Below are 12,369 nucleotides of genomic sequence, written 5' to 3'. Positions count from 1 at the left end.
ATACACAGAAGGGAAGGGCTCTGCAACCAGACAAAGCTGCTCGTCCTTGAAAACCCAGAAGGCTCCACCAGCCATACAGGGCAAGGTGACAGAGTAGTTTTATTATATTGGCTATTCCATTGCCCTGAGCAGGGAGCTGCTGTTTCTCTCTGTGGGGTGGGCTAGTAAAGGTGCAGCACTGTATTTTTGGATATATTGAGAACTACAAATCTTTAATTGTAGTACACAATCAGTTATTTTTAATCGAACACAATTGTTTAAATGAGAGTATGGATAACTACTTGTTGCAGATGTCTCTGGAATTCTATCCAGTGCTGCCATCTGCTGAATTTAACAGCATTATCACAATTGGCTACTTTTGGCAAAAAGGGCTATGCAATATCAAAAGGGATGTGTTGGCCTGTTTCATACTTAATGGGATTGTTTTCCATAATAGAATTTATAATAAGTTGGTTTGCTACTACCTTTTAAACATCTACTGAACTTTGTGTCCAGTGTGTTTACTAGTACCTTGTGTTATAAACATTAACTCTTGTGTTGCATTTTGTACTGCTGTCACAGGAAATAAGTTAGCATTTGCGTTTTTGAGACTTAATTCGCATGCATGAATCTTAGAACTTCTTAAAGGCAAGGTTCTCTGGCGATTCATCCAAAGTGACAGGACGTCATTTGTATTTTTTTCAGAAACGAAAACAGGTATTGCATTGCAGACAGTAATTTTTGTTTAAATATGTTGTCATCTTATTTGTCAAGTATATTGCAGACAGTATTTTTTGTTTAAAAAGTTGACATTTATCGTAATATATATTTACATTTAATTTGTATTTTAAATACATTTTATCTTCAGGAAATTGCTTGCTGTATTTTTAGCTTTTATTTAAACAAATAAATATTTAACCCTTTGCAATCCTATGTCAGACTTGGTTCGAAATTGCGAAAATCCCTTTCCGGTCCATTGTTGGACTCAGTCCGACATTGCCGAAAACCATGATCTAACACAGCATGTGTTGCGTTCAAGCTGAAAAAAGCCGAGGCGAGGCGTTCCCTAATCGTCTCTGATCGGTAAGAAGTCTGAGACAACCGAATAGACCATATACAGGCTGAGCAAAGACGAATTGAACAGACGGAGACTGAGATGCACAGAGTGAGAATGGCGGAGAGAAGGCAGAGAAAGTCAAGGCAGCCTGAAGAACTTGCACAGATGATGGCAGAAAGTACAAAGGAAAACGCTTGGCTTCCCATACATCCCGTCCTAAAGTGCAGTTACATTTATAAATATATAAACATCTGTAATCCTAGTTGACATGGTGGATGTACTTGCACAGCACCAAATACTGTACTAATAATTCAGATAGCTCTCCAATTTAATGTAGTGCCCTGTGCAAATCTCTCACATCTACAATGAAAGTCAAGAAAATGTCATTACAGGTTATACTTTTTACTTGTAGAGTGTGAAACTCTGTTTGTCTATCTATCTATCTATATATATATATATATATATATATATATATATATATATACACACACACACACACATATAATAATGTTTTTTTTTTTTTTTTTTTTTTTTTTTTACTGGTACGCAGATACACACACGTTTTTGGTCAGCAAAAATGTTCTCAATTTAAACATGGAATTGTCCTTTGACTGTTACAATAAGCTATTAGTGAGATTTCTTTCATACTTATTAAATATTACATTCTTCATTCTTTTTGAAAATGTATGAAAGTATATTTCAACGCTCGTTTATATTCCAGTGCAGTTCTAAGTGATCTGAGTGATCTATACAAGTTAAGTGTGTGATAGCTTGACCTGCATTTCAAAACTGGCTGATAGCTTGACCGCAGTATATAATTGCACATCAAAATAAATTACAAGGCAAATGCGTAACGGTTTCTGATACAGTATGTCAACACATACAAATTATACATGTATTTCTCTCTTGCTGTATTATTTATACGAAGAAAACCTAATATAAATATCCGCAGCTATTACAAGTTTAAAATGACAACTGAGAGTTTGCCATGTCTTTTGTAAATTGGGAATTAACACCTATTCTTAAATAATAGATATGTCGTATTATACACTATTACATTTTAAACACATAATTGCACATAAAAATAAATGGCATGACAAATTATGAATTTTGTGCTTATGTCATAACCCATATACAAAATAATGCATGCATTGTATTTATCTCTTTCGCTAATACTTGCAAATATATTGCAAGTACATGTACGAAGAAAACCTGTAATATAAAGCAGCCAGCGATTACATGTAGTCTTTGTAAACTACGTAGCTTAAAGTTAACCTATTAAATATGAAAAGCATGTTAATATTACAACAACTTGTTTTCGATTTTTACCACATATAGCTTTTAATAAAGATCCTGACAACATTTTTAGAGTAAGAGTAAAACAATTAACTAGACACATTGGAAAGATCGCTAAGTCTTTTGAATTGAAGTTCATAGACAGAAAAACTCGACTGCTTAACCTTGCCTTTAAGTTCTAAGATTTGCGCATGTGTAGAAAGGCTAAAAAAGGCAAATGCTAACTTATTTCCTGTGACACCAGTATACTGGAATGTCAATGGTGATGTCTGGAAAGTGCTTATATTTCAGAACAACTTTAAGATGTGTCTGAATACTATTCATTCTAATCCTTGTATCATAAAACATTTTATAACAAATAACTTTTTGGAGGTTTGACCAATATTTAGTTTTGAAGTATGCAAAATAGGGTTGAGCATGGACAGCTACTTCAGCTATATATATTTGAGTAGTGGGATCAAGACTGTGGGATTCATTTAGTTTATGATAATCAATTAAAACAATTAATTTGACTAATGAAATAGTTTACAGTTCAGTGCGTTAACCTGAATTAGTGCTCTATGATCATTACCACATTAGATCACAGACTAAATAAAGACAATGGTAGTTATCCATTAAATCTGAATATTTATTCACGTTAATTAAAACCTCCTCATAATTTTATTTGTGTATGAGATTGAGGAATTACATTGAACACACAAAACACCCTCAGCCACAAGAAGCTAGATTTAAAATATAGTAGCAGTTTATTATATAATGATACAGAAAGTAAAAACCTAGGAAATCATCATGAGGTAGCATTTCAAGATGCATGCCAATACAGCGCGGATAAATACTAATTCATTGTGCCTGGAAACTCTGTCACTGTCCAGTTCAGCACCATTCCAACACATTAGTCCAGATACACCTTTTATGTCAAAGTAGTTATTAATTCAAGGCAATTGTTCTTGCAAGACTCTTAATACTCATTGGGTCCAGGTTTTTGCTCCAGTTCAAACTTTGCACCAAGTGGGAATTAATGTTGTCAATGTTAAAGGAAATTCTTTTAGAGATGCAACATTTTAATTGATGCGTCGATTTAAAAAAAAAAAAAAAAAAAAAAAAAAAAAAAATACATTGAAAAAAAGATTTATCATTAGTCCTTAAATTTCCTGAGTTTCGATTTACATGTTGGTGCATTCATTTATCAACTTAGAGCTCAGTTTATGTTAGTGCTGGTACAGTAGGTAGCCAACTTTGGCATGTTGCTAGGATACAGACCTTTTGGCCTCTGGTTTCTCATTGAACAAATTACACCAGTAAACAGTTTTCCCAAATTATTTATTTTTTTAAATTAAAGCAACACCATTTTAATTGGAAGAATCTGAAATTGACTGGTAATTTTTTGGTGAAGGAAAGGCAGGTAGGGAAGCAGTGTTAAGTAATTTATTGGATTTTGATGGTAAATGCTTTTGACAGACAAATGTTAACAGTAATGTTGTTTAACAAACACATTTCAGATAAAAAATGGCTTCTGTTTATATAAAAAAGTAGTATTGATTTTTTATTTAAACTTTAAATGAACATATGTTGAGGATGCATATTCTTTTCAGTTTATTTATATGGTATTTTGTTTTTAATTTTCTTATCTGAATGCAAGTTGTGCTTTGCTGTGTATTTGTAGTTATTGGATCGTCTGCTACAAATGTTTGTTGATATTGAAAAATAATGTTATTGATGCATCAATTTTATTGGCGATTTTGAATGTGCATGTGATTGATTTAAGACATTAAAATTGCCAATTTTGCACCAGTACAGTTTATCCCATTTTTATTTTTTAATAAGATTTAAAGAGACTTCATATCAAACTAATTTTAGACTTGGGTTTTTATAATAAATGTTTTTAATGTACATAGTCTTTCTTTAAAAGAAAGTCTGTTGTAAGGACATGCAAACTTTTTTAAATTCCTTGAAGTTTATATAGTAACCTCTGATTTCCTCCTGTCTTTGTTTACTGCTTTGGAAATGATTAATGGAAGTGTTCTATAAAGTGCTACGGCATTATTTAATCTCTCTTTTTTTTTTTTTCAGAATGCTGCCTTTTTATATGGCCTCGGTATGGTGTACTTCCATTATAATGCATTTCAGTGGTAAGTAATTTTATTTTTGTTTAAAACAACACAAACAGAATTGCATTTGAAGGTGCTTTTAGTAGTAAAATACCTAATTTGCTGCTTGTAATGTAATTAAGTAAATATAATGCTTTATGTGATGAGGTCAAGGTTTGAGACATTCGGCTACTTTTTTTTTATAGGTAAATCCACATGACAATAGACCTCGGTTGCATTCATATTATCAAAGCTTTTGATAGATCAATTGCATTATCTTGGTGCATCTTCCGTGCTTTGGTCTGTGAGCTATTCAGTTTGGCATTGGCATAGGGTGTTCTGTCTGTTAAAGCCAATGGCTGTGTGGTAAATAAAAGCAAAGTGGCACAGAGGGAAAAGTCTTTTTGATGTTATAATTGTCATGCCCATGTCTAGAACTCTGACGATGTATATGTCCTGCATAGGGTTTCACTTATAGTATGAGATGTGAGCTCATGCTTTGTAGGCTATGAGATGTGAGCTCATGCTTTGTAGCAAAGTGAAGATGCACAAACTTATAATGGAAACAAAAAAACATAACACACTACTTTGTTATAAATTACAAAAAAAGATCTTGATCTTAAGACTACCATTACGCATTGTTTTTATTTAGAATTAGAAAATGGATTTTCTTTTACCAGTTGGTCAATATGCAGAAAATCAAACTGGATGCTGACTGATTTTACTTTCAGTTTTGAATAAACATTATGAATACAGTGTGAACAAGTTACTGAACAATCAGCATGAACACGCGTTACCTTATAGATGTACTAAAATATATATATATTTTTTTCTTTTTTGACAATACATTTTAGGACCTAACGCTAACTTAAATACTGAAATGTACACTAATACACGAATGTGTGCATGGAAATTATAATTTAAAAGTGTATACCAGTATTTTTATTCTTTTTATATGTTTTACATTCGAGGTAGATAAAAAGCAAACTTAACAAACAGTGTTAACTTGGTGTGCAAGGTACCTGAACTGAAGAATGGTTCCATGTAAGTAGACGATTTTCTAATAGTGTTGACTTATTATTTAGGCTATTGGAAGTACCCATGACACAACATCGTCCACAGCTAGGTTACTGAAGCCTGAAGTCTATCAGACCACATTATGAAATTCTGCACAAGCCATATTACTCATGGAATACTGAGGAAAACCTTTGTATTCATGAGCAACAAAACCAGAAAAGCTTTAAATGTTTAACTGCATGAGGCAGTAAAGCCCTCTTTGGATTCTATTGCTTAATTATGCCTTGGATTCTAAGCACAAGATTACATCTGTACACAGGATAAGATGTGCTGGAACGTTGACCAATCCTAAATGGTGGTTGATTTTTCATCCGTGATTTTATAGTGTAACTATTCAGCTTTCCATTTCTTTAGTATGGATTATTTGTTTCTTAAATGGCATTGTGTGTAAGAATTAATCTCAAACAAAACCTAAATCTGTGATAGTGTTAAATTATTATTGGATAATAACTTCATTTTTAGTACATTTTTTTTGTAGTTTTTTTTCCCCATTTTAGATTTTCTTTTCCATTTTAACTTGTTTTGGTATATAGTAAATGGATTTATGCTATATGTATGAATCAATCAAATACCCAGTCTTGATAATTTGGTATGAATCAGTTTATTATGTTTAGCTACATAAATAAGATATTTGAAAGAGCATCTAATTGGTGTTAAAACTATGACTCAAAATGATTTAGGTTAGCACATGGTTGGATATAGGTATGTATTGGGGTGTATTTCTTGTACGAGGTATGAGCAGGTTAGAGTAAGTGAATGCTTGTGTACTTGAAATAGATACAATAATTTAACATATGTATTACTCAATACACACTCTTACAGCTGTCTCTTCAGTTAATTTGTAAAGCAGTTGGTAGAATGTGCTGGTAAACCAAGAAACACTTAAGGGGTGGGCATTTCTTTTGGGGAGGGGGAGGGGGTTTACACATTTAGAAATTGAGAGTTCAGAGTCACTTACCATTAATTTCTCTTGCTTCAGTACTCCAAAAATTTTTTTGTTAGAAATTCACACCTCTAGAATGCAGGACTATTTTGGACTTTAGATTTAAAAATTGCTAATAAATTTTCCCTTTTGACCTCCTTCCTTCAATCCACATGCAGTAACCCAGGGGTGGCCAACCGGCGGCTCTTTTGTGGTCAAACTGCGGCTCTTCGAACTTCCCATATATTTCATTACACAATGAATAAGTTATTTATTTTAAATTATTTTTTTTATATGTGTTTTGTACAATAAGTTTTTGTCCCCCCTCCCCCCATCACAAGCCGATCCATTTCTGACCGTAGCCAATCAGCAGCGTGGCAGCAACACTTTTTTGTTACATAGCAAATCCTATCCACCCTTTACTGTGCATTTGGGACTTGAGTTACAGAAGCTTGGAAACAGTTAACTTTACTTTGAATAGGACCGGCTTATGTTTTGTTAATAAATGCAGAAAAAATAGCGAAAAAGAAAATCTGAAGATGAATATCAAACCTTCTTACCGGAGTGGGAGAATAATGTATTTTTTGTTGAACGCAATGGAAAACTCCTATGACTTATTTGCCAGCGCCAGGTTGCGTAAACCATGTTATTATGTATTTCACTTATGTATTTTTCACTTAGCTAAGGGAAAAACTTTAGGGTGTTGCACAAAACATCTTAACCGCTCTCCTTAGCTAAGGGAATAAACTTAAGTATGCATGGATTTAAGATTTCAACCAATAGGTGAGTAGCTTACTGTACTCTGTAAATCCTGTCTCCATGGCAACATTTGGGCAGTTAAGGAAAACTACAGTATGGCTGATAAAAAAAAAAAAAAAAGAAACCCAAACCGGGAAGAGGAGGGAAAACATAATATTTTTGGAGGAATATAATAAGAAAGCAAATAACAGGCAAACTATGTCCGAATTTGACAACTGCCACGAAGCAGAAGAAACTGACAAATAACAAAAAAAAAAATATATATTCTGCTTTCAGAAGAGCATCACAAAAAACAGGTAAATCTACAAAAAATGTGCACTAAACATATTTGTTTAAACAATTTGTATGACTATCTTCGCAACAAAAGTGCGAGCAGTATCTTGTATTGAGACAGAATTAACCATTAATCTCACTTAAGATATTATGCAACCGGCCAAATGTTTTTTTTGTTTGCTTGTTTTTTAAGTATACATTTTTATAATAATAAAAAGCCACTAGTTGCGAAAAAGTGAAGCGCTGCCTCTGTATTTGAAGAACAGGGAGCAATGCGTGATTTCTTCTTCTTTGGGGTTGTTAATCTGCTTCCAGCATCATACAGACATTTAGAAGGCAGTATTTCGGTCAAATCAATAGTTTGTTATTAATTGCTCGTCGTCTATTATATCCAAAGGATTTTCTCTCTGCAAATCCTTCTGCTAAGTGTGGCTCTGTCCTCTTCAATTTCCAAAAATGCTGCCATACCATTTTTTCGATTTAAGGGGCCTCAATAGGACATTTAAGTATTTTCACTTAGTTATCCCCTAAAGTCGTTTTGTGCAACGGTTAACTAACTTATGTAATATTTGTATTTAAGTATTTCCCTTAAGTAGAACATTTGGGAAAAGTAAGTGGGGAATTTCACTTAAGGTGTTATGCAACCAGCATTTGCCTTTATGTCGCAGTTCAAATCTTCAAATCTGCAGCGTTATTTCACTACAAACCATGCCCGCATTGACAAAGAATTTCCAAAAGATTCTGAACTTCTATCTTTAGAAGTTAACGCTAGAACTGCCATGATAGCGTATGTTATATGTGCTAATTTCTGTTTAAATAGTGTTTCTGCCATGCAAATATTAGATATTATATTCATGAATACATCTTTTGAGATGTATCTGAAAGTTTGTATTTCATTTTCATATCAGAGTGGATTAAAATGTACTCGTCAAAATGACTGCTGTCTGTAAAAAGCAAATGGATAAACGGATGCAAATGTTGACCAAAAAAAAACAAACCCTACTCTGAAGGTGAGTTTGTGAAAACTTGCTTAGGGATGTTATTGCTATCCTATGTCCAAACAACAATCGACTGCAAAAGCAAGTTTCAGACCTGCAGCTCTCACATCACTTGGTAGAATGTATCCATCTCAGATCTAAGTGACATTGAACTACAGCTGCATTCAGAACAATGTGTGTAGTAAAGAATGCCAAAAGTCACACTGAGTACAGATCATGCCTGTATGTGGTATAAGAAAATAAACAATAGTTAGCTACTCACCCAAATAAGAAACAAAAACAAAACTGTGCTTTTATATACAGTGAAAATGTATTTGTTTGAATATCAATATTACGTATGTACTGGAAAAAATAAAGGTCAGCTTCATTTAATAGTGTGTGAGATAGTAATTGTAGTACGGAATATCAGTGAAATGCTAAATTAATCATTTTTTGAAGTTCGTGGCTTTGTCAATGTACATTTTATTTTATTTCTTTGCTCTTGGTCGGTGAAAGGTTGGCCACCCCTGCAGTAACCAATAGCCCACAACAGGGTGTCCGGTAAGACATTTTACACATGCCAGGGTGCAGAAGTGCAGTAAGATCTGTCTTACTGCACCCTTAGAGCAGGTTATTGTGCTTATAAGATGACTGTTTATTTTGTAGTAAAGTAAGTGTTATGTAATGTATCCTTCCACCAGTGCAAAATTGTTTGATACTTTGTCTTTAGAAGTTTGCAGGAAAAACATTACTGCCGAGTACATTTTATTATTTTTTTAAATTGTATTTTGTATACTCAAGGTTGAAAAACAAAAAATAAAACTGCTTGTTTACAGGTTTATACACTTTGGTAAGTAAAGCTGATGTTTTGAAATCAGTATTTCCCTAGTACAGTAATCGCGCTCTTCACCTTTATTTTGTATTCCTTCGAACGCGCTGCCTGCGTATCTTCTCAACACTAGTTTCTCCAGGGTCTCTGTCGGTCAGTGAGGCAGTCATGCAGAATGTCATATCGGTCACTGTCATTTACATCTTTTAGTTCTATTTAATTTCTCTTGTTTGACTGTAAAATAAATATAAACATGTTTAATATCTGTGGCCTGAAGTCCATAACTGCGAGTATGGTGACTCAGGACAAATTTGCCCCTAGCTGTGCATTACAATTCTTATTGCATGGTCATATGATCTTGCTCAGCCAGTCACGGCATTTAATTTGTCCAAGCTATTTTATAGAAGGCGTTATAATAGATCTGATGTATTTTATGATTAGCAGATGGTTTGTTCATCGTGGGTGACCTGGGCTTTCTTATTGGGTGAATGATGAATATGTGCAAAAACTCGTAATTGCAGAAAAATGCATAGCTTTGACCGTATTAAAATAACAATAAATAATACCTTTAGATTAGAACAACTGGAAAAAGCAAAATTTATTTTTGTACTCCATTATTAGATGTATGACTGAGCTCCAATTTTTTAGACCTGTACTGACCTAAGAATACACCTCTTCATATAGTGTGAAGTAGGTCTTGTGATTAATTAGTATTAATAATTGCTTATTAATATAAATACTACTGGGAAAATGTATGAATCCAATTGAGTATAACTGACATTTAGAGGTTATATGGTTATCGTGGACAAGAGTATTCAATAAAAATACCTCTTGCCATTGACCACATGAATACTGGGCAGCTTGTCCTTCCTTCATGGTTGTGACACCTGCTTTGACTGCTGAGGTTTGTCTTGGGAACAGCTTGCCCGAATTCGATTAAACTTTGCAAGGACATTTACCAAACAGTAGTCACGGTTGTAACTAAATGTATGTTAATGGTATTTAAGAAGGTCTGAGTTCTTAATTAATTTGAGATTCTTAATTTCATCTTTTTCAAATGGTTCTGCCCCCAAAGTGTTTCACTCTAAAATGTTCTCTGTTCCAAAATACTCCATCTGCAACACCTGAAGTTAGGACCTGCATTTTGCACTTTCAGCACTGTAAAAGAAAAAAACTGGTATGACAAATGATTAGTAAAGTTGATCAAATTAACTCTTAATAAAGAGTTTATATGCTTTATGGAGCTGCTACTGCTACAGCAAGTTTCAGCCTGCAATAATCGCACCTCAGATTTACCTCATAGGCTCAACTCAACGGAGAATGGAGATGCAATTAAAAGGAATAGCGGGGGCAGCCCACTCCAAGATCTGTCCTACCACAAGATGGTGACCACACAAAACATGAACAAAGCACATAAAATGGTGAGGGAACATAAAGGACATGTAAATTTACATATAATTGTGCAAACGCACAGCACATTTAACACACAATAACACAAAACACTATTAAAACACTATTTGCAGTCAGCCCTGCAATGGATTCTGGGATTCCAGTTTTAACGTAATTAGATGTAATATCTATGGTATTTAACCGTCAACGCTACCCATGTTGTGTTTTTTTTTAATTTTTTAAAAAGATGTGGTCTCTTAGAACAACAGAAAATATCTGTTTTTACTTTTTTAATGTAAAAAAAAAAAAAAAAAAACTTTTAAAGAGTTTTTCTGTTAAAAAAAAAAAAAAAAAAAAAAAAAAAAAAAAAAACCCAAAACTTTAGTATGAAGGTAATTTTGCTGTTAAATTTAAGGTAAATTGTTGTTTTAGAAGAGAAGGCAATTTAACTTCACTGTTTACCATAATTTTACTGTTGAATTTATGGACATTTTTTGCAGTGAGGTTCATTGATCTCTTGCAGCAAATTCCAAACTTCGATTTTGCTGCCTATAGTAATGGGGGTAAAAATCCCCCTTTGTTTAAAAGAAATCACAACTGTACACAATTTAGACAATCTAAAATATTGTGCCAGTAACATGCTTCTGGTACCAACATATATTTCCTGGTATTTATTACTGTAGGTCCCCTTTTTCCCCATCTAGGCATTTGCAGTCCCCCTCTACAGCGACCCCTACTGGAAAGAGAAGGTAGGAATACCATTCTACTGGGGTTTGCCAGTCCTCCTTGTGAAACCCACTGACCTTGAGAGAAATCAGATATGAAGTTTATTTGTATTTATTTACTTTTAAGTACACATATGCTACCTTGCCAAACAATCTTTTGAAGAAAGGGTTGCATGTCCCCTATATTGCGTTTCAGTACAAGTACATGTCATTTTATACTCTGCTAAAGCAAAAGAACAGGCAGGTGTAGATTCTTGTGGACTGGCATTGGAGTTCACAAGCATAAGTCATGCAGTGCCCATTGTTGCAGTATGATTACAGCAGGCCCAGTTAAACATCCTAATTATGCCATTGTGCTCCTCAGCCCCTTTGCAGGTTTATAGTGGCATCTTACGAGGCGTATGGCTTTAATGGGATGTGGCCTGTTTATCGTTAATGTGGACCATTTATTACAGGCATACATACTTTAGTTAACCATGACAATGTGCTTTTAAATAAATATTACAAATTTTAACCATAAGTGAAGTGATCTTGGTACAATACCTGTGGTGTTCATATTTTATTTACGCACACGTAGTTTATCTGTGGTTATAACCAATAGCTGTATGTCTAGATGTTAGGTCTGGTGGTTCTTGCTTTAACTACAAGTGCATGTTTTTGATATCCCTTTCAGTCTGTCTTGATATAAGGCTAGTCTCTTAAACTCTCATACCTTACATGTTTTGTCGGAAATGCATTGCTAGTTACGTTACTTCAGTCCTGCTTGTTACTTCAGCACTGATGCTGAGGACAGCAACCCTCCCTCTTTAAATCCCACACCTGCAGTTGGACTGGGATTACTAACCCAACAGTGTCATTATTTATAAGATGTGTTAAGGTAAAAGAATATAGGCGTTTTAAATGTTGTAGATTTTGCAGTTTTAATAATTCCAGACATTGTGTATTCGCTGGCCTGGAAACGGAAGTACCCTTTTTAATTGTTTATTTTAGGCATACAGT

The 12,369-nt window shown here is 33.9% G+C and overlaps 1 protein-coding gene across 5 annotated transcripts in view; it reads left to right on the top strand.

The window, feature by feature from the left end:
• kdm6a (lysine (K)-specific demethylase 6A) overlaps positions 1-12,369 on the top strand; it is a 104,718-nt gene that overhangs the window by 48,885 nt on the left and 43,464 nt on the right. For 2 of the 5 annotated variants that reach the window (XM_041259050.1, XM_041259047.1), the window contains exons 5-6: positions 4,403-4,461; positions 11,329-11,394. In XM_041259050.1, coding sequence (XP_041114984.1) covers positions 4,403-4,461; positions 11,329-11,394 — 125 coding nt within the window. The remainder of the gene's footprint in view (positions 1-4,402; positions 4,462-11,328; positions 11,395-12,369) is intronic. The other 3 variants (XM_041259052.1, XM_041259049.1, XM_041259048.1) reach the window with 2 other exon arrangements.

Source organism: Polyodon spathula, chromosome 9 (assembly GCF_017654505.1).
Source record: "Polyodon spathula isolate WHYD16114869_AA chromosome 9, ASM1765450v1, whole genome shotgun sequence".
Lineage (NCBI taxonomy): Eukaryota > Metazoa > Chordata > Actinopteri > Acipenseriformes > Polyodontidae > Polyodon > Polyodon spathula.
This window is presented reverse-complemented; position numbering and strand designations above follow the sequence as displayed.